Source organism: Sus scrofa, chromosome 6 (assembly GCF_054392235.1).
Source record: "Sus scrofa isolate SSC_HxYL_T2T_F1_AM1 chromosome 6, Sscrofa_HxYL_maternal_Yorkshire_Landrace_v2.0, whole genome shotgun sequence".
NCBI lineage: Eukaryota > Metazoa > Chordata > Mammalia > Artiodactyla > Suidae > Sus > Sus scrofa.
In genome coordinates this window covers 142991368-143014753 of record NC_139388.1, presented here as the reverse complement: position 1 = coordinate 143014753, position 23386 = coordinate 142991368, and the positions used below count along the sequence as shown (strand labels likewise).

General features: G+C 38.6%; 1 protein-coding gene across 1 annotated transcript in view; it reads right to left on the bottom strand.

Annotated features, from left to right (window-relative positions):
• Positions 1-23386, bottom strand: part of ERICH3 (glutamate rich 3) — a 112218-nt gene that overhangs the window by 49887 nt on the left and 38945 nt on the right. Inside the window, exons 4-7 of the mRNA XM_084964685.1 lie at positions 22187-22258; positions 20255-20383; positions 14789-14947; positions 10288-10506 (exon numbers count right to left, since the gene is read on the bottom strand). Of these exons, the coding sequence (XP_084820811.1) occupies positions 10288-10506; positions 14789-14947; positions 20255-20383; positions 22187-22258 (579 nt within the window). The remainder of the gene's footprint in view (positions 1-10287; positions 10507-14788; positions 14948-20254; positions 20384-22186; positions 22259-23386) is intronic.

The following is a 23386-nucleotide window of genomic DNA, read 5'->3' as shown; positions in this document are numbered from 1 at the left end:
ATCCCATTTTGTTAGGCAATACTTTCTTAAGCGGCATGGATTCAGAGGTAGCCTTGTGAGCTTCTGGGAGCTCAGCACTATATAAATACAAGGTAAGAGTGAGATTTGAGTGGAGGAAAGGCTTCCTCATATGTACAAAGTGAAAAACTGGATGGAGGAATATTTAAAAATAAAGGAAAGGACAGCTCTTCACCCTTTTGATTTATCTTATTGATATTTTTTTCTGCTAATGTATATTTCTGATAGCAACATCTCTTTTCTCTTGGGTCTGATTGCTTCATTCCTTTTTAAAATATTCCCCAATTATTGCCACCAAGTGACCTTTTCTGGGTTCTAATAGAAGGCCCCAGTGACAGCTCATGATTAAATACATGCACTAAGAAAGGAGCAATTGTTTCTTTCAGTTGACTAAATTGCCTCTATATTTACCATCTTCCAAGGTTATAAGGATCCCAGACTGATGAATCTTTAACAAGGTTTCATGGCCCTTTCTGCTGTCCTCAAGCAAGTATCAAAACCTGCCATGAAAAGTCAGTTGCATTTCAAGAACAGGAGCCAGTCTCATGGCCCTGAACAAGTAAAGGTTAGTTCACTTGCTTGCTTGACCAGCTGCTTATGACTTTCCTCCTCATTTCTTTTCAGATTTCCCAGGCAAGCACAATTCAAACTGACAAATAAATAGCAAGCCTATTGAGTGGTTAACCAGTCAACCATTATATATTTGTAATATTTAGCATTCAGTTGATACATTAAATTTTCACTGGCATCTCTTTATCCCTGCCTAGGTCTGTGTGGGAGGTGAATTTAAGAGATCATATAGATGTCAAAGAGAATTTTTTTTTTCCTCTCTTTAGGGCTGCACCTGCAACAAATGGAAGTCTCTGGGCTAGGGGTTGAATTGGAGCTCAAGCTGCCAGCCTGTGCCACAGCCATGGCAATGCCAGATCCTTAAACACTGAGTAAGGCCAGGGATCGAACCCACATCCCCACAGACACTACTTAGCCAAGCCTTGACAAGCTCTGGACAATCATAAAGTCTTACCTGGACCCCTGTAATAAACTCCTAGGTAGTATGCTATTTTAAAAAAGAAAGAGCATAAGTTTGAACAGTTCTAGGAAAGCTGGGGATATATGGTCACCCTACTAATTGGTCCCCATAGTTTTAGCCTGATGTCCTTCAAAATCGCCCTTCTCCTGGATGTCAAAATAATTGACTGTCACTAGATCATGTGACTCCCCTGCTTAAAGTCCTCTAAGGAGTCCCCATGTCCATGGGATAAGGTCCAACACTTCTCAGACAGTAAAATAATGTCTTGTACTCTCTAACTCCTGCTATCTTTCAATAATTTCTTGTGTTACATCTAAAGGTCCAGCAACTGAACTAACTGTAGTGGCCTAAACATGACCAACATGCTTTTAATCTCAAGGCCTATATGACTGCATGTCACATGGCATTGAAACTACTTCCCTGCATTCCTCTCTCTCAGTGGATAAGGACAGTATCTTTCTGATCTTTCTGCCCCTGTGTCTTGCCAGTGTTGACACCTAAGAAGGGCCTAATAAATGTTGATCTGACTGGACACAGCCATGGAACCATCAGGGATTCCACATTCTGTCCTTTGCAGAGACAAAAGCTAAGTAGGTGGACCCACCCTGAATCTGAAGCTTCCTACATTTATAGGAACTCAGTAGCTACCAAACAAGAAAACCGATTCATGATCTGTTAAATACCACTTTTGTGAATTAAGCTTGATAAAAGATTGACAAGGAGTTCCCGTCGTGGCACAGTGGTTAACGAATCCGACTGGGAACCATAAGGTTGCGGGTTCAGTCCCTGCCCTTGCTCAGTGGGTTAAGGATCCAGCGTTGCCGTGAGCTGTGGTGTAGGTTGCAGACGCGACTCGGATCCCGCGTTGCTGTGGCTCTGGCGTAGGCCGGTGGCTACAGCTCCAATTAGACCCCTAGCCTGGGAATCTCCACATGCCGCGGAAGCGGCCCAAGAAATAGCAAAAAAACGAAAAAAAAAAAAAAAAAAAAAAAAAAAAAAAAAAGATTGACAAAAACCCTGGCCATAGAGAGTGTCAATCATACTCATGTTGAGTATGATTCAGGTCTTACGGAGAGGTAGTTCTGACACAATCCAGAGGAAGAGCGCTGCAGTGTTCACACCCCAATGGTCCAGGAAGCTGCCAGTGGTAACAGAAACCCATCCTCCTTACTCTGCTCATTTGACGCTGATCTCCCTCTTCTCTCTCGCTGGTTTTAACTTGTGCTCTCCTTCTTTGCACCCTCTTTTCACTTTACTCTTGCCTGGTTTTCTTGCTACTGTGTAACCTATATCCCATGCTAATTCCTGACATGCCCCCAAACACCTTGATCCTTCTAGAGGTATCTGAGCTCCAGATCTTGAGGATGCTGAGTTGACACAGGAGCCTTTCCTTCCTCACCTCCCTCAACAGAATGAATTCGTTGATTCTGTTAAGAGCTAGAAATTTATCCAGCTGGATTGTGCTTTTGGTGAAAAGGCTCTCAAGCCAGACTCTCTTAGTACCGTGGTCTTCCCTGACACTCAGAAGTGTTTTTTCAGTTCTTCTTTTCTTCTAGGCTCTGGTTTCACAGTGCCAACTGCAAAGGTATTTTGACTGTTGAATTGACTTCTTATACTGCTTTTGAAGTCCTTTTTAGATATGTCATTATCAAACTGTAGCGCGAATTTTAAGCAAAAAATACTGTTTAAAAGAAAATGTTTGTCTAAAATAAATCAAGCCTATCATGAAATATGTTGCATTACCATATATTAAAATCATGCTGATGTCTTCCTTTTTAATTCTCAAATCTTAGTCTACTGGTGAGAAGAAAAAACAAAAGTAAAAATTACCAAGATAATGCACTGACTAGAAAGAAAAATCTTCTAAATATTTCTTTTGGAGAAAAAAAATACCATATGATTTCACTTATATCTGGAATCTAACATACGGCACAAATGAACCTTTCCATAGAAAAGAAAATCATGGACATGGGGAAAAAACTTGCAGTTGCCAAGAGGGAGGGGGAGGTGGGGGAGGGACTGGGAATTTAGGGTTAATGGATGCATAGCACTGGGAAATGTATCTGGTCACTTATGATGGAGCATGATAATGTAAGAAAAAAATAAGGTATATATGTATGTGTGACTGGGTCACCCTGCTGTACAGTAGAAAACTGACAGAACTCTATAAACCAGCTATAATGGAAAAAAAATCATTAAATATTTCTTTTAAAAAGTCAAACAAAAGAAGGGTGCAATTTCTCCCACGAAGCCAATATTTGTTAGGCTTTATTTGTTGTTGGAGAAAAGGATCTACCTCTGAAAGGGATAACTGATATGCATAATATTTACCTAAGCTAAAAAGTATAACAAAAAGTTAAATTTTTTGCATGGATAACAAAATAATACCCACTTACAAACACAGTACTAATAAACATTATTAGTACTAATGCCTGCCCTAATAAGCTTCATAATCTGGAAGCAGAAGTAAGAAATAAAAGTCCATAAGTATGTATTCTAAGCAGAATATATTAAGGGACATAAGAAAGGTCATAATGTCCTTTTGAAGGGATGAAGAGATGAAATCCTATTACTATGTATAGAAATGTAGTGTAGAGCATAAAGCCTTTAGGGGGAGCACGGAAAGGTGGGTATGAAAACACATTCTTCTTATCTCTCAGGCACCCACAGGCAATTTGTAGAAAAAGAATTTCTGGCAGAAAGTAATTTTTAAAAAGCATAGACCTGAGATGGGGAAGTAGTGGACCAACTGGCTGAAGGTGTAGGAGGTAGTTCAATTTGGCTTGGAGAGGAGCAGAGAGAAAGCTGGAAAGGGGCCAAACCCTGAAAGCCCTTGAATGCTAGCTTGTCCTTTAATTCTGATGTTTTTACATCTGGGTCCTTATTGACCCTAGGACACTCCCTCCCTCTGGGCTAACTGGTTTCCAGAGATAGTAAATGACTTGCCTGGGAGACCGTTTATCATGTGCAAACTAACCTACTGAGAGTCTGTATCCACCTTCCTCCAACCTCTAATACTCTGCGCCAACATTCCCCAGACCAACGACCAGGCACCAGACAATTCAGGACAGCCCAACACCAGAGCCTGCTAAAATCATTCATACCATCCATTCCTAAGCCTGCTTACTCTGCCTCACCCATTCCTTCTTCAGAAACCACAAGAGAGGTACTTTCTCACCTTTTTTCCCACCCCATACTGGACAACCCTGGTACTTCCCTGGGTGTCCCTGCATGGTCTGGTGTGATGGTTAATTTATTTATCAACTTAGCTGAGCCATAGGGCCCAGATATATGGTTGAACAATATTCTGGATGGCATCCTCTCTAAAATACATAGACATGTCCCTTCCGCTTGAGAACTGTAAGTGACAAATTGTCTTTTCAAAGGCAGTTGTCTCCTGATCTATAGGTCTCAACATACCTGAATGATAATAAAACTGACATTTCCAAACAGTCAGCCAGAAGAATAACTCGCTTTCATTAGGAAAGGGGAAGCTAGTGAAAGGTTTCAAGCAGGGGAGAAACAAGTTGGGAGCTATTCTGCAGTTTAACATCATTACATAGAATCTATTACTGCTGAGATGAGCTTAACTCTGATTACTCTCTTCCTCCCCTCTGCCTTTAACCCTCTGCTCCCCTATTCAATCTTCTAACTTCCTACTCATCTTTCAGGCACCTGTAAATTCATAGAGATTATCTAGAGTCTAAGAGGTATATATAGGGGACCTCGAACAGATATGGGGAAAGCCACAGACTAGTTCATGCCTGGAGAAGCCATTTGCCTTCTCTTTCACAAAAACATAGAAAAAACTAAACTTCGTTTTATTCTTTTAATTGATAGGCATAATGGTTAAGTAGGTTCTTATTTGAAAGTCTGTATTTTCACATCTATAAACACTACCTCTAGGACCATCCACATTTTCAGTGGGCTGCTATGTGGAGGAGGTGACCCGAAGTCCTGAGCGAAAACACAAAAATCTGCAGATGGGTGAGGTACACCTCAGAGCACAATCTAACTAGTCTCATAGATTCTATAAAAGCTTTATAAAGCTCTTCAGGTGTTTCTTACTGCTGTTTTTTCTTTTTAGGACCATACCTGTGGCATATGCAAGTTCCTGGGGTAGGAGTTGAATCGGAGCTGCAGTTACAGGCCTACACCACAGCCACGGCAACACCAGATCTAAGTCACATCTGCAAAACTATGTTGCAGCTTGTGGCAACACCAGATCTGTAACCCACTGAGCAGAGCTAGGGATTGAACCCACATTCTCATGGATACTAGGCAGATTCCTAACCCACAAAGCTACAATGGGAACACCTCTGTAGGTGTTAGATCTCCACATTATAAAGCAACAGGGCATGGGAGCAATGTGCTGAGCTGTGAGATCTACACTCTGTCATTTGGCTTCATGGATCTTGGCCCAAAGACACAGACCACAGAAGCCAGGTCCCCTGTTCCATACACTCATAGAGGAATAGGTGGCGGGCCACCAACAGGCCATATTTCTTTGCCCCTTTCTTTCTCTTACCTCTTTCTTTTAAAAGCATTTGAAAGATGCTTTGGGATGGTAATCATAAAATGAAACAATGAATTTAATGTAGAAATCAGTCATGACAGCCTCTCCTTAAATGAAACCTTTCTACAGAAAAATTAATATAAATCTAAATACTAAAGTAAAGTGCATGATGTACCACACTGTGCCAATTTTATTCTGAATGCTAGGACCTAGGAGCTAGTGACAGATCCAAGAAACATCTAGAAAGCTATGGAAGCCATGTGGAAAATGACCATGTTTTGAATAGAAAGACAAGTGTCAAGGTCTAAGCCTATGGTGATGGCTAAGTGTAGGGGTGAAGATGAAAGAGACACAAAGGAGCAAGAGAAGAATTAAAGGTGAGAGCAAAGAACCATGAAAGTAAAGTGCTATGGAGGCAAGAGAAGGAAGTTTCAAGGAAGAGGCAAAAAATAGCATAAAATGTTACTATAAAAAAAATTACCATGATATTACAACTAAGATGGTAGAAGCAAGTCTACATATGCCACTAAAAAAAAGATGTCATCAGGAGTTCCCTGGTGGCTCAGAAGACTAAGGATCCAGTGCTGTCATTGCTGTGGCTTGGGTTCAATCTGTGGCCCAGGAACTTCTGCATGCCATGGGCATGGTCAAAAAATAAAAATTAAAAAAAAGTGTTATTAGAACCAAGCTCACTTATTAAAGGAACAGAGGTTTTCAGATTGAAATAAATGCAAAGCACCCATATGCTACAAAACACATTGAAAGCCTAAAGTTTTAAAGACACTGAAAGACCAAAAGTAGAAAGAATATATATATATTATTCCTATAATTCATATATATGTTATTATTCCTATATAATATCTAAAGAAAATAAGAATTGCTATTAGAGGAGTTCCCATCGTGGCACAGTGGTTAACAAATCCGACTAGGAACCATGAGGTTTTGGGTTCGATCCCTGCCCTTGCTCAGTGGGTTGATGATCTGGCGTTGCCGTGAGCTGTGATGTAGGTTGCAGACGCGGCTCGGATCCCGCATTGGTGTGGCTCTGGCGTAGGCTGGCGGCTACAGCTCCGATTAGACTCCTAGCCTGGGAACCTCCATATGCTGCGGGAGCGGCCCTAGAAAAGGCAAAAAGACAAAAAAAAAAAAAAAAAAATTGCTATTAGACAAAACAGATGTTAAGGCCAAAAGTAATAAGCAATAAAAAGGATCACTGTTTTAATAATAAGGACCCACTTCATCAGTAAGATAAAGTATCCTAAATTTGACAGCATTTAACCAGGTATTCTCAACATTTACAATGAAGAACTTGACATAATTACAAGGAGAAATTGATAAATCCACAACTATAGAGAATGAATTATCACTAGAACTCAGGGATAGAGACCAAGCAGATTAAAAAAGAATGCTAAGGATGAAAAATATGAACAATACAACTGGACATTTCTTATCTATTGGACATTTATAGAACTCTGCTCCCAACAGTTAGAGAATCATATTCTTTACAAAAACTGAACATATATTGGCCCTCAAAGCAAGTCTCCACACGTATTAAAGAACCAAAATCATACAAAATAGGAATAAGCTGCTTTTTAAAAACAACCTTCAGGAACTCCCTTTGGCCTAGCAGGATAAGGATCTGGCATTATCACTGCTGTGGCATGAGTTCAATCCCTGGCCTGGGAACTTCCACATGCCAGGTGTGGAAAAAAAAAAAAAAAAGATGGCAAAAAAAGTAACATTCATTGAACATAAGAGGTCTAGGATCTAAAATACATCAGGAAAAGAAAAATGTCAATAGAATGTAAGACAAAACTAAAGAAATCTCCCAGCAAGCAGAACAAAAAGGCAAAAAAGTAGAAAATAAGAGAGAAAAGCTAAGAATATTAATGCATCAGTGTAGTAGTTCCAACATCTCAAAATAGGGATTCTAAAGAGAGTTTGAAAAAAATAAGACCAAGTCAGACTGCAGACTTGTGAACTTAAGAGCCAGACATGCCAAGGTCTGTCAGAGCCAGGACTCCTAATGACCCCTGCTGGGTTTCTAACCCGAATGCAGATGCCCAGGGGGAGCCAGCTCAGATGCTTATCTGCACATTGCCTGTTATGACCAAGGATGGAGAATTTGCTGCTCTCTCCTCTGTGCCCTGCTACAGAAGCCCATTCATCTGACCACATTCCTGCTGGATGTCCAGTGTCTGGCTCACATGAAGACATCATTAGAAATTCCCATTGTGGCTCATCGGAAATGAACCCAACTAGTATCCATGAGGATGCCAGTTTGATCCCTGGACCCGACCAGTGGTTTAAGGATACGGTGTTGCCCTGAGCTGTGGTGTAGGTCGCAGACACGGTTTGGATCTGGTGTTGCTGTGGTTGTGGCAAAGGCCGGCAGCTGTAGCTCCAATTCAACCCCTATCCTGGGAATTTCCACATGCCATGGGTGTGGCCCTAAAAAGCAAAACAAAAAACATCATTAGATGATGCCCTGACTCTGGTGAGCCCCATTTTCCTAGGACACACTCATGACATGACCTCTCCCACTTCCCCACAGGGGGCTCTTAAAATTGTCAAGGAACCAAACCCAGAGACTTTACTCAGTATATTTTCTCCCGAAAATACTATCCTTTCATTACAATGCTAGGTTTGAGCTCATTTCTGAAGTTTTATGCAAATAAGTAACAGAACTCCAAAGGAAACCAGAGACTCAGTTAACAAAGGTAGCAGTATAGTGGTTGCTCTGAGAAGGAGTGGACGATATGACAGGGCAGGAATAGGGGGCTCATCATATGACAAAAGCGTCCTGCTTTGTTGAACAGTAATGGTGTATACATACTGTTTACGTGTTGTTTAACTTATTTAAATTTTTTTAAAAGTATGACCAGGTGGAGTTTATCCCAGTAATATATATTTAACATCAGAAAATCAAATGCTGCCATCAAATAAGAATGATGAGGAAGTCACTGTTTTTGCAAGTAGAGGATAGTCATAGCCTTCAAGAGAGCCTGTTTGTTGGCCTGGTAGAGACCAATGCCAGCATGCAAAGAATTCAAAGTCAGGTAGTAGATTGGTAGATGCTATCACTATCACTGCTCCAAATATTCACTGCCCCTCTCTATGAGAGGGTGATGTTTCTACCTTCATTGCTGCCACACCCATGGCATACGGAAGTTCCCAGGATAGGAGTCAAATCAGAGCTGCAGTCGCAGGCCTACACCACAGCCATGACAACACCAGATCTGAGCCATGTCTGCGACCTACACCACCGCTCCAGCAACACTGGATCTTTTACTCACTGAGCAAGGCCAGGGATTGAACCTACGTCCTCATGGATACTCGTTGGGTTTGTAACCCACTGAGCCACAATGGGAACTCCTCATGTGTCACTCCTGAATGCAATCTTAAAAGCATTCCAGTGCTTTGCTGTCCACAAAGCCAATATAACTGAGACAGGGACTACTCATCCAGTCTGGGTGCCAGAATTACAGGTGACCCGCAACAGACAAAAATGAGCAAAAGAACTAAACCTTTATTGTAAACTCACTTGCCTGGGCTTGTTAGCTTAAGCTACAGTAAACTACTCTCCAGAGAACTGTGTAGTAAGAAAGGAGAAAACAGAAGTCTCTGGCTGCAGACTGTGAGGAAAGGACTTAGTTACTTTCTATAAGACCTGGGTATGTTGAGAGATAGAGATGAATATTAGAGGAAGGAATAAAAATCCAAACAGGAGGAGAAGGACAGAGAGGAGAAGATAAGGTGTCATGGCAGTGGAAAAGGATAAGATCAAGGAACAAGGTAGGGGGTGGGCCTCAGAGCTGAGGATACACCACTCAGTCAGAGACCATAGCAAAGAAACAGAACTGGTGAAAGGTGAATTGAAAGGAGGAAAGGAAGATAGTCTCCATTTTTGGAGAAGGTTATTGGTGAGGAAAGTTACTGGTGAGTTAGCGAGCTGCTGGGAGGGAGATGCAGACAAGGGGTAAATAAAGCATTCGAATGAGGCTAGTATTGAAGAGCCACATGCGATATTGACACTTCACTCCCTGATTCTTCATCAGTGAAGTGTTGCCCAGCCATCTCGTTAATAATCACAAAAATTACATAGGATTGCTATTTACTGGATACTTCTACCATAAAAATTAAGAGATCTTTGCCTTCATACTAGCCTGTATCTTTCTAAAGTGTAACTGGCCTTAGGACTATTTTCTTTATCAGTATTTTGAGGAATGAATACAATAAACTACATTTTCAAGAACATTGAAAGGGAATCTTTTCTAGATATTATAAAGTAACTTGCCAAAAATCATTAAAAATGAGCTTTAACAATTATTTTATATGGTAAATTAGGGTTTTTAATATATTTAAGTCTCTGAATTTTCCCAAATTAAATGTTTAAAATACTTGCCGACAACATGAGATTGAATGGGCACATTAAAGGAAGTAAATGATTTGGAAATGGGTACAGTATAAACTAAATTTGAGTACAAGATTTACTTGATTTTTTAAAATCAATTACACTAAATTACTCAACTGAACTACTCAAATATTTGGTTTCAGATTCATTCCAGCTTATAATTACTACATTTATAAAATTATTAGATTTCTTTATGCAAGGCATTTTGCATTCAATTTCCCTAGGTTCTTTTACTGCATATCTAGAACTCAAATAGTACAATGTATATCAGTGCTAAAATAATAAAGGAAAGCTTGATTCCATAATCACCCTAGTAAAGAGAGGTTCCAAGCCATTTGGAGCAGTGGTTGGACGAAATCTTCTCTTTCTCCATGTTTCAGGTCTATTTTCCCTTGTGATTTTTCCACTGGGGGGAGGAGGTGAAGGAGGAATAGGCACCATGTAGTGGTTAATGGTCGGAAATTGATATCGATTCATTGCCTGGGGATTGTCCATGGAGTTCCTGAACTTCATCACTGCCTTCTTGCCCTGTAATCACATTTCATGACATGAGAACCAGTGAAGTGGAAGAGGTGACCCAACATAACCCCAGATTAAAGACAAGACTATGACTGACACTGCATGTAAACACGACTGATAGCAATAGGCAAATTCTTCAATCTGTTGGAAAATGGCATTTTGTAGTATCCATAGCAAATTAAGTTTTCATGAATTTTTAACCATAAGTATATTTTAAAACCAAACATAGAGTGATGGCATTTTTATAGTACTTTTGAGATTTTCCTACAACAATCCATTAAATCAATGGGGACCCAATACAATTAAGCAATTTAAAATCAAAAAGTTTGAAGTGTTGTACGTTGAGGCAGGATTGGATAGTTGTACTTTATTTATATTGATTTCACCCACCCAGATGTTATAATATTCCTTGATAATATGGTTTCAGGGAAATAAAAACCCAGACTCTGACCCAAAGACTCTATTCAGCTTATTTTCTCCTAGAAATTCAACTTGTAGGAATAAATCTCACCCAGATAACTACACAGGAACACTTATGTAAATGTGTACACACACACACACACACACACACACACACACACACACACGCAAGTGTACATGTATGCCTAAAAAATTTAATTGATCCATCAAGTCCATCAATAGGAAGATATTTAAAATTTGCTTTGTTCTTATAATACATTCTTTCCAGACTTTATAAAGAATAGTCTGGATCTATTCATACTGAATCGTAACATAAAAATGTCCATGCAGTGTTATTGTGCATTTCTTTTAAATAATTTATATTTGGATTTTGATAAATCAGAGATGATGAAGACTTTGAACAGAGGGTTGCCTTCGGGATTTGGATTATTAAAAATTATTATTTTCCATTTTATATATCTTTGTATTATTTGCACGTTTAGTCAACATGTACTATTACCCTAATGACTAAAATAACCAAAGATAGGATCAAAAACTATGTTAAATTTTTCAGGTATATGTGAGTCTGAATTTTCACCAATTGGTAATTTTTATATATCTGAGGTAGTTTTCTGAACTTTAAGGTATCTTTACTCATTTTTATCCATTTTAAACCAATTTACTTGGTATTGTTTGAAGTCCATTTTCATCCAATTTATTCTTTATTTTGAGATGCTTAAATTGTGATGTTATTTTTAAGAAAGGGAAGTCATTCTCCAAACATTTCTCATTGCTAAAAAAACAAAAGCAGGTTAAGCAAAAGCATCTGTAGTCCATATTTTGATTGAAAACAACATTTATGTGAAGAGAAAGGGATTTAAATAGATATTTACCAAGGGGCTTAGAATTGTTAGAATGCTTGACACTGCAGGTATTATTTATGTTCTCATTTTTCTTTTCTTACATTTTCCAATTTTTGTGTGATGGTGTGCATAGACATTGTAATAACAAATATAAATTAAAGAAGTGAAAATAAGATAATAAAACAATAAAATCAATGAGTCCAGAACTTTCTGGACTTGGGGTTTTAATTTCTAAGTACTTATCAATCAATAGCATGCCTTATTTGGAAATGGTTTAGTAAATTAAAAAAATAATAATAATCCTCTGTTTCTTACCTTGCTTTTTTACCCCAAAGCATCTTGGATAGCGTCCCATGCTGGTACAAATAATTTCACCTTATTTTTAAACATAATGTAATATTCTATAACATTTTAAAACAATAAATTCTTAGGTATCTTCAGTGTTCACTATCGTCAATATTATCCTATTAAATATTCCTGAATCTATTTCTTTCCACGTGTGTGTTCCTAGGATAAATTCCTGTATGTTAAAATGCTTGAGCATGTTCACTTAAGATGTTGATATTCTCATATCAACATCAAATAGTTGTACCAATTTCTAGTCCTATCAAAAGTATATAAGAAACTCTCATTCTAAGGATAATCATTTTTCAATCAAGTTATTATTTTTATTCAATTCCATCTCAACCAACCTGTTTGGCCAAGTTGCTTTGGCCAACATCAAAGATCCTCATTCCTCATACTTAGAAAATTTGACCTGCTTAAGTCTGTTGCACCTTCAAACAATTCCCACATGCATATCCTTTACTCTTTTAGTGGGTGCTCACTACATACTCAGCAATCATACAGACTAATGTTCTTTAGGAATTCTTTGTCTAACTTTATATCAAATCATTTTCATCATCAACACCATTATAAAAATTGCATGTCTTTTCAGGCAGTATATTTTGTCTATGTACATCAAACTGTAAGCTCCAGTAAATTAGAGGATTTGGTCTGCATTGATAATTGACATATCACCAATGGCTGGAGCATAGTAAGGGTCCTATAAATTTCACTGGATGAAGAGTGTAAATTTAGCTGGTTGAAATCAACACAGAATTGATCTCAATCTTGTCAGTGCATGTAAGCTACCATTAAGTGCCTATCCCTTACTCACTAACACTCTGAAACTTGGAAATGGTAAAAGGCCCTGTGCGGATTTAAGGAATATATCTCCCCAGTGGCTCAGAGAAAATTTGGAAAATCACCGGAAAGAAAAATCGTTCCCTACCAGAAGAACTTGAAATTACCTGATTGAAGTGCTCACATATCTAACAGAAAACTGAGTCCAATCAAGTAGAGTTAATAGAAATAGCTTAGAAAAGAATTTAAAATCACCTTGGCAAACATGGAAAGTGCCCATTTGAGTACTATCTGGGGGAGAGGAAATACCACCCATTGGACTCTGAATATTTCCAGTCCTAAAGGCAAAGTTATCCCTGGAGGATACACAGGGCTTTAGCCAAAGACCTTTGAGCTTTCTGGTACCTTTGGCAAGCTCATTCCTAAGATGAGACAGGTGCACCAGGCCCTCAAAACTTGATGCCACTGACATTCCGTTCTACCACACCCCTCATTCTGATTCCATACTCACCAGGCAACCTTCTCATTGTGATCTGGCTTCCCATGCAGGTCTGTCCATGGGGGGAAAATGTACTGCTTCTACAAGCTTTGATTTATTGGCTATCTGGTGAATTAATGGCCCCTAATTATGATTTGATTACCTATTTTGATTTACTATCATGAGAAAAATGGGCTTGTCATGTATTATTTTAGTTAGCCTGAGACAATCTCTCAGGGCCTGACCATTCCGGAACACTAAGCTAGTCTAGGAATGGACACTACAGCTACTAAACAGGAACTCTCTAGACATTGAAAGTGGAGACCAGATCCTAGAAAGTGCAAACCTAATTGGCTTATGACCTAACAAGTTTCTGCCTAGTTCTAAGCAGTCTTCCCTAGACGAAATGCCACCACTTTTGGTTTAACTTCTTTTTTTTTCCAAGAAACTGCTATTAAATTCATTTTTAATTTTGTGAAACCTTTGTTAAGGTTTGTAAAGAGTACTTCACAAGCTGAGAAGCATAGTAACTGGATTAAAATATTATTTATGATATTAGGGTTATATTTATACATTTAATGTGAAAAATAATCATTTATATCTGAATTTCTTCGTGTCAAGGTTATCTGTCAGCTTTAGATAAAAAAATCTTAATTTCATGTCTTATGCTTCATAATAATGAATGTATCTAAATTTATCCATTTGAACATAGTTACAATTGTACTTATAACCCTGTTCTTTCTTAAGCTGGCAAATGTTTCTATGTGGGTTTGGAAATACAAACAATACCTCCCCTAATAACCAAATGTCCCAATTATCCTTCCCTGTTTAAGTAACTCATATTTTATGGCTACCATACCTCCTTCCTGTGCTCTCTTAAAGTAAGTGAAAATTACCTGAGATGTAACCTTGAAAAGGAAGTGGAGTCAAGCATCTGCATGTGATTAATTCACGAATTTTTTTAAAGATGGACATTCTTTTCCTTCTATATCCAAACTTCTCTAGAGTCAAACTTGAAGCAATTTCATACACTGATGGTAAAGTAAGTCAGCATGCAAATGCAAACCTATTCTTGGAAAGTTTCATTTTCTAGGTTTCATGCATTTAAAATTTGGAAGCAGTCAACACTGGGTCTATTCTGATATAAGTCATACTTAGCTATAAAAAGTTCCTTTTTGTTTTTCACATAATCTTTCAAATTAATGAGAGATCATCTTACATTATTACATATCTATTCCTTACTTTTTCCCCAATTACACAAAAATTATAGGCCTTCCAATTAATTAAACAAGTACATAGTAAGTACTTAATGAGCGCACAATATAAATTTCACTGAATAGATAAATTGAATCGAGCAACATTAAAACTGTGGTAATCCAATATTCTAATCAAAGATAAAAAGAATTCTTGAAGAAATAACCTTTACCCCAATGGGAAATGGAGCTTCATTTTCCAGCAGTGTGGTTTTTGATCTAGACCCCGATGTTACCTTTGGAACAGTTCCTACTGCAGGAGTCCTGGGAAGAGGTTGTAATCGAATTGGAGGCTGCATATTTCCTGGAGCAGTGTATGGTCGAGGGGCTGTCTAGACAATTAGGGGGAAAAAAATTCCATTTAAATTAGTATCTTGACATGTTTCCAGAACCAATTAATAACTCAACAAATTGCCTAGAGTAATTAATGGTGCTGTTTTACTGAACAGATTAAACTTTAATTATGTCCTTCCATTATACATACCCCTATGACCCAAAGTATTTGTTAAAACATATGGTGTGGAAGTCCTTCTCATATCTAAATGCCACAATTACAGAGTGTATTAGATAAAGGAGGTGTTCTCTGTTAGGCTCCTGTATTTTATTTATACTATAAACTCGCTGACAATACGTAATTGATTCTGTGCATAGCATGGCTTTGCTCAATTAAATGTTAAGTTGACTAAAGTTCCTATTTTAGAGATCTAAAGGGTATGATTGGAATGAACTCATTTTTGTTTAAATGTTCTCAGTGTTACTGTTCAGGGTTCTTGGCCTTCTTCATCAATGGAAATTGTTAAGAGACCAGACAGGAAAATTCAGGCAAGGCTTTATTGGGGGTCCCGCTGCAGCAGGGGAGAAGGAAAACAACAGGTTCCCTTGCTTGTTCACCTGCTTGGGGTGGAGGGGGTTGTAAGCTGGCTCCTTTTATGGCATGGGGGTGGAAGCAGGCCCAGGAGTCGGCCAGAGGGGTGGCTGAGGTGGTCTGCCCACCCTTTGGTAGGGTTGTGTGCGGGGGGTGCACTGTACCCTGCTTTTGCTTTCAACACTCTGCTTTTGCTCTCAGTTCTTCAGAAGTGGCAGTTGGGCTTTTAGTGTTTTTTTTTGTATCTTCTTGTCCATAATTTGTCCCAAGTGTGCATGTATACAGTTATTTTTAGACCCTTCTAGTAGCTTTGTATTTTGTTGCTCCAGGAGATGTTTGTCCAGGTGCAAGCATTGCAGCCACTGCCCCAAAGAGTCCCAGATCGTGACCTCCCTCATCAACATAAATTCTAGTCTGAGTCCTTGGAGTCTAAGATTGGTGCTGAAGCAAAAAGCAAACAATATGATTCAAAAAGAGGAAAGGGGAGTGCTTAGCTCTAATGCATCACCATTTAGTTAGCCTCTTCCATGAAATATTAGGAAAACAAAAATGAAAAATAGTCACTGGCAGCTTTGGAAAACACTATAAAGATGGCGATGTTTTCCAGGCTGCGTATTTTCCATTTGCCCCTCTTCTTTGTCTTCTCTGTTCCGCTCTGGCTGCTGGGAGTCATTTCTTTATGGACCACACCAACTACACCAACTTTGCCAGTGAAAGACACTGGCAGGAGGTTAAAAGGTAAGAGGGAAGGAGAATGGAACCATAATGCTCCTGGACCCTTCCCACCAAGGTCATGATGGTACAGCTGGCTCCCTCTACCAAAGTCCACAGCTCCTGTCAGGAAGTCCTCTCCCAGAACCCACCTGCTGGTTCTGGTACCCAGTCCCTTCATTTCCCCCTTAGGTCTTTGTGGTGTGGTTTCCCATTGTGCTCACCCCAGCATGCTTTACATCCCTAGTTGGTTTTCCTTAAACCTCCTGCATTTTTGTAAATAGTTTCTTTATTAAACCCTTCTTAATTACCCTATTTGTGTGAGCCATCTGTTTCCTGCTGAGACCCTGACTGATGTATTTTCTAATCAAGAATGCACTGCAGAGAACACCAAAAGTGCCAGTTCAGAACATTAGATGTGCCTTTGGGGGCACTGACAGAACATTGTAACTTTAGCATAAAGATCAGCAATGTTTCAAAAATGGAAAAAACAAGATGCTTGGCCCAGTTGTTCTATTGCAATAGAATAGTAGAAAATCTATTAAGAATAATACATGCAAATTTGGTTAATTGGGTATGAGAAGGACAGTATATAAATGATTCATGAATAAGCTTAATTACAATGACTCTAAAGAATAGTGACAACAAAAATTCAACTCTGGAAATGTATTGTATAGATGCATTAAAAATGGTGATAGGGCAGCTCCCACCACCAAAAACTGGTCTTAATGCCATCTCCACAAGCATGTCATATGCTGTTAAAGCTCTGATCTTGTTAAGTCAACATTTGTTGAATTCCAACTCTAAATGAAAAAGTAAAATGAGTAACGTAAGTAAATGAAAAAGTAAAAAAAAGTAACATCTAATGGCAACACAGGACAATTAGTGCCAAATGACCACTGAACACTGTCAAAGAGACAATAACAACAAAACACCTGAGAACTAACAGAACCGAGATCTAAAAGTTAGTAATAAGCCAGTGAGGCTAGTAAAATTAAAGTTTCACAGGAACAGTTATATCTTATCCAAATGGATGAGCAAGAGAAGAAGATGAACAGACAAGAGGAAGGGTAAATTTGAACGTCCAAGTAAGAAGATCCAATTGTGGGCCAGACATGGGAAGGGTGGCAAAGATGATATCCCCCAGTATCTGTTTTCCCTTCCTCATATAAAGAATATTCATTAGAGAACATGACTATCACAAGTAAAGACCATATTTTCTAGCATCTCTTGCAACTCTGTATAGATGTATGCCTCCGTGTTGGCCAACAAGATGTAAGGAGAAGTTATACGTGAAACTTCCAGACCATGCCCTTAGAAGAAATGTGTCTTCATTTTCCCTTTATCCCCTTCTCTCTGGCTGAAATATCCACAGGTGATACACCACCTTGGCTTATGTGAATGAAGGCAACACATAAATTTGGCAGATCAATGACACAAAAGGAAATAGCTTTTGAAGACTTATAGAGTAGAGGTAGCACAGGTGCTGAGGCTCAGGTGTGTGTGTTGGGGTAGGGAGTGCATCCTTATATTAAAGTCATTATTTTGGTCTCTGCACACAAACCTAGACAGAAAGCCAAGTGGACTGACTAGAGGAGTATTTGATTTAAAGAAACAGGACAGGAGTTCCCACTGTTGCACAACAGGATTGGCAGCATCTTGGGAGCACTGAGACACAGGTTTGATCCCTGGCCTGGGGCAGTGGGTCAGAGGATTCAGCATTGCTGCAGCTGCAGCTTAGGTCACAACTGTGACTTGGATCTGATCCCTGGCCCAGGAACTTCCTATGCCATGGGGTGGCCAAAAAGAAAAAAGAAAAAAGAAACAGGACATAAGCCTCTCTGAGCCAAAAGGTGAAAGGTCTTAAAACCTACAAAGAGAAATCAAAACTAGAAGCTTTCTGAACAAGCGGATCAGATCACCCAAAAGAATTCTTTTGATCTCTGTCAAACAGATATGCCTTAAGACTCTCTTCTGTCAAAAAATTCAACTGAACACAAAAACATTAAATATAGGATTCAAAAAGCAGGTTACTATAAACTAGAACGTGATCTATTCGCTGCTGCCATCTAAATTTTACTTTCCCACATTTGCATACAGTTATCATTCAGCTAGATGAATGTGGCAGTCAAATGTTTAACTGATTACATGTATCTCTCAAAACAAATCTGCACCATTCAACTAACAGCTGTGAGCTACAAACTGTAGTAGTTCACATCAGAAGCCACCTTAAATTTGCTATATTTTAAACTGTTCGTAATACATTTTCTTGGAGTAAATACGGCACTTTAGCTTAACATTTTCAATACTGTACCAGGACGTGAATTGAAATTGACTACCTGGTGATTACTCAGCTAAGCTGAGCATTTCTAATTTCTAAAGAAGATCTCTGGGGGTGAATTTTCTAAGCTTGTACAAAATTAGTTGAATGACTTTCCACAGTTTTAATGGAAGGGTGCCGCTAAAAGCCTACATGCTATTTTGAAAGTTTAGGTGCAATTAGTGACCAAATGCAATAACTATTCACTGAATGCTTTCCTTATTCACTCAAGAAAGTTAAAAGAGAAAAACTGATGGCAATATCCCAAAAGGAATATCATTTTCTTCTTCATGGCACCTGGCAGTCAGGAGTCAGATTTAGAGGATACATCACCACACTGGAAAACAAAAAGAAGGACCTGAATTTCTGTAAAATGGGAGCTACAATTCCAAGATCACAATAGGTATCCCTTATAGGCAGAAGCGCCGCAGGGGGTGATCAAGTGAAGAATCCTGGCTTACCAGACAGAAAGGTTTCTAAAGTGCTGGTGCCAGTGTTTCCTGTAATTTTTAAATTACTTTCTCACTCCTGCCACATTAAGATCTCCTGGATGTATCATAAACTACTTATTGAGGCTGTTCAGCTGGAAAATTGAAAAGAAAGCCTTTCAAGGGTTTTTCCTCTCTGAAACAGGTGGGAAGATAGAAAACGGCACTTGATTGTTTCTTTTGTTTCACCCAGGAAAAGCTTTTGAGAGTCTAGCAAAGTTGCCACCCAATCAAAGAATTATTTGTGTACATATACATTTAAATGAAGCCTGGAAATACAACAAAGGGAAGACAGTTGCTTTTCATAACTTGAGCTGTTCATCGGGAAATGTCAAAACATATTTACCTTTTGAAAATGTCAAAGCTTAACACTTTATGTGATGAATCTACTTCAGCAATCTGTGAAAGCATTGCAATTCCTCTATAAATATTGTGCAATCCAAAAAGAAAAATCCATGCTAACAAGGAAATAGATTAGGCCACACAAAGCAGGAATAAAGATGTAATCAAGCGATTCATTTACAACCTAAACCATCGACCTCCAGCAAATATTTTGCAAATCTTTTCCTGTATCTATATTGTTTCAAGCTGCCTTACCTTCCTTCATGCAAATGCCACTCCTAGGTTATAGATAATAGAACTGGAATGAAATGTCATTGCGAAATTTCTTTAAATAGAATTTCTATACTATAATTATTTTTAGAGTATGTGCACACACTTTTGATAAAAGAAGTTCAAATATAAGTATCTGGCCCAACATGTTCAGTATCACTGAATTTGTGTGCATAAAGAAGTTTACAGAGAAGGTGAGAGTAGAAGAAACAGCAAGAACAAATCCAGAGGTCAAAAAATATAGAACATATATGGAACACCAGCAGTTCAATTGTGCTACATTGTAGGGTGCTAAAGGGTAATTGTGAGGAAAAGTACTAGGAGAGCTAAATTGATGTCATATCTTGGGGTCTTAAATGTCAGGTGCAAGAGTCTGGGCTTTTCTATAGGTGACATAGAGCCAGTGAAGGTATTTGGGCATGTAAGAAAACTCATCTAGCAGTACCAAAACGGATTTGACAGCGGTAATATTGATTGAAGGTGAGACATTCAGTAGAGACAATGGTGAACGGATAAAAGACTTGTGTTTTCATCCAGTAAGATTCCTAGAATGATACCCAGAGAGTATTCTTTCTGAGCGTAATAAGAAATCATAAATTAATTAGTTGGCATGGTAGAGGTTAGAGTGTTGAATATGAGTCACCTGTGTTATTGGACAGGAATGCCCTTCATCAACCAGAACACCATGGCTGCGGTTCGTCTTGGGACCAAGAGGGGGGTGGGGAGACAGGATTGGCATGTTATTTTCTATAGTCCATCTTGTGTTTTCTCCCTAGAATAAGAAAATAATTTAACAAATTAATGCATGATTAGTAATCTAGTTAGTGCCTGTCAGAAGTACTTCCTCATTTTTTTCAAAAGTGTTCCTTCTCAGGACCATCTTCTCCTAGCCAGGAGACGTTTCCATAGCTGGACTTGGGAGTTGGGTGTGGCCGTGACAGGCGGGAAACTGGGTGTGCTTTATCCAAAGAAATAGCTGTCCTCCAAGTAATAGCTACAAATGCAGTGTGTCCTTAGTTTTAGCAAGAATATTATTTAAGGAGTTCCCATTGTGGCTCAGTGGAATCGAACCTGACTAGTATCCATGAGGACATGGGTTGGATCCCTGGCCTCAATCAGTGGGTTAAGAATCTTACAGTACCACGAGCTGTGGTGTAGGCCAGCAGCTGCAACTCTGATTCGACCCCTAGCGTGGGAACTTCCATATGCCTCGAGTGGGGCCCTAAAAAGAAAAAAAAAAAAAGAATATTATTTCATCTGCTTTAAGTGGATCACTACAAGAAGTACTGTGTCCCTCACTTTTCTGATGGGCAGAGACTACAGGAAAGTATGACTTGTCTGCCTGAAAAATAATTAAATAATGCCATCCACAAAGGGTTATATATTACATAAAGGGGACCTAAAACATAGGTCTTTTGCCAAGTGCAGCTATAGGTGAAAACTGTTACGAATAAAAATTATACAGGGAGGAAATGGAATGTCTATGAGGAATTTCTGCCAATGCTGTAACATGCCCATGTACCTGGTTAGTGTGCCTGGAAATCTGGGTGAGAGTGAATAGAGTACAGTTTCAGGCAGTGCTAGTCACCCTTTATTTCCAGTACCCGTTTTCTCCATCAACATTTCAGCAGATGAATTATAGAACTCAATTTATCTGCTGAGAATCTGGAACTCAAGTCCTTGATACAGGACGATTGGCAAAGTTGATTTAACCACAAAACTCCACACACCAACTTTTTCTGATCTTGAAAAACTGACGTATCTTCTATTAATTAACAACGCTTTTGTGTGGAATAACTTTTGACTAGATAAAATAGATTTGAGTCTATCAGGCAGGAAGGAAAATTACTGTTTCCTATGGCAAGTTATTCTACAGAAGTTTTACGAACATTCATCAGTTTGTGAAACGTGTCTTAAGCCCCACATTTGTTAACACAACACAGAAAATGAAGAACATCACGCGGGTTTAAATGGCTCAAGAAACTGAGTAAAACTGCCAACCTGAACTGAAACCTTGCAAACATGCCTAATTGAATCTCTCATCTCTTGATTTAAATAAAGTAGAAAACAAGGAATTTTAAAATGCCTTCACAACATGTCTGAATCTTAAGCTTTTGATTGCTAATGCAGATCTTTCCTACCATATATTTTCAAGGATCATGTTCACATGACAATCTACCATTGGATAGTTCTTAAAATGCCCGGTTTCCCATCACACTGGGAACGTCACCATCTATTTTTACCTTCCTATGACAAACAAATCTTTTGGTTTCTATCACAAATCAACAAAGTAAACACAAAAGCAAAATTCCAAACTTGAAAAGAATGTCTTAAAGTTTTTCTTTGAATGACTTGTGCCTTATACGATTTCTCTTACATGGCAAATTCCTATTTTGTCACAATCTTCCATAATAATAGTGGCCAAGATTTAAGCTTGGCGGAACCAACCTTTGACCTCAATTATGTCTTACTCCGTAATAAATTGCCCCCATGGAACTTCAATAATAATAGTACCACTGGCCTTCAAAATCATGAAATAATATTATGAGGTAAAAGAGTTACATTAACTCCTTACCTTAAATCTCTGAATTCGCTCCTTCCTAGCCAAGGTCTCCAGTTTCTTTTTAATTTCAAGCTGATGGTAACGCTAAGCATATAGGAAAGAGCGGAAGAAAGAATCATAACAATTATAGCAAAGAGTTTTTTAGGGGAAAATAATCCCAGCAGCTCACTATATTCTCAATGACCCCTCTTGTCATTGAGATGAAAAAGAATCACCTGTATAAGTGTGCAAGTGGGAATATAAATTGGTACAATTCTGTGGAAAGCCAATTCCTAACATACATTAAGCAGTTAAAAGTGTTTCTACTTATAACCAATAAATTTCACTTCTAAACCTAGGGCAAAATCTGAATAATAGAAAAAAAATGTTTTATGCACAAGATGCTGTCTAAATGGTTTTTTTGTTTTTCCTTCAAAGCAAAAATTCAGAAGCAATATAAACTTTAAAGGGAATGGTTAAGTACATCCACACAATTGAATAAAATTATTAAGATAAGGTTCATAAAGATTTGTTTAAAAAATGGAAACTGCATGTCATGCCGTTAAAAGTAGGATGCAGAATTGCACAGAAATATGGTTGTATTGATCGAGTTCACACTGGGTGCCCGTCCTTGTGCTGGGCAAGTGCTTTGGGAACAATTCCAATTGCTAAACAGGATCATTTTACCAATGAAGAATTGGAGGCAGAGAGACGATCATGAACTTGCCTCTGGTCACACAGCTAGTCAGTGGTAGAACTGTAATTTGAACCTTGGTCTGACACTAACTTCCTGTTTGGCTTTTTTCCCCAAAAAAAACCGTGTTCCTCTCACAACATAGCATGTTTTTATTATGTCTAAATATGACTAGGGGAGTTCTTGCTGTGGCGAAGTGGGTTAAGAATCTGACTACAGCAGCTCTGGTAGCTGTGGAGACACAACAGGTGGCTCGGATTCAATCCCTGGTCCAGGAACTTCCATATGCCATGAGTGTGGCCATTAAGTTAAAAAAAAAATATATATATATATATATATATGAATAGGCAAGAGACTAAGAGGAAATCTGAGTATATTAACAGCTGTTATCCCTGAGAGGAGAGATTACATAGGGTTCTTTTTCTTTTTTATGATCTCTTGTGTTTTCTGATTTTTCAGGAATATATTAATTATGTAACTTAAAAATAAACCTCACCTAGGAGTTCCCATCGTGGCGCAGTGGTTAACGAATCCGACTA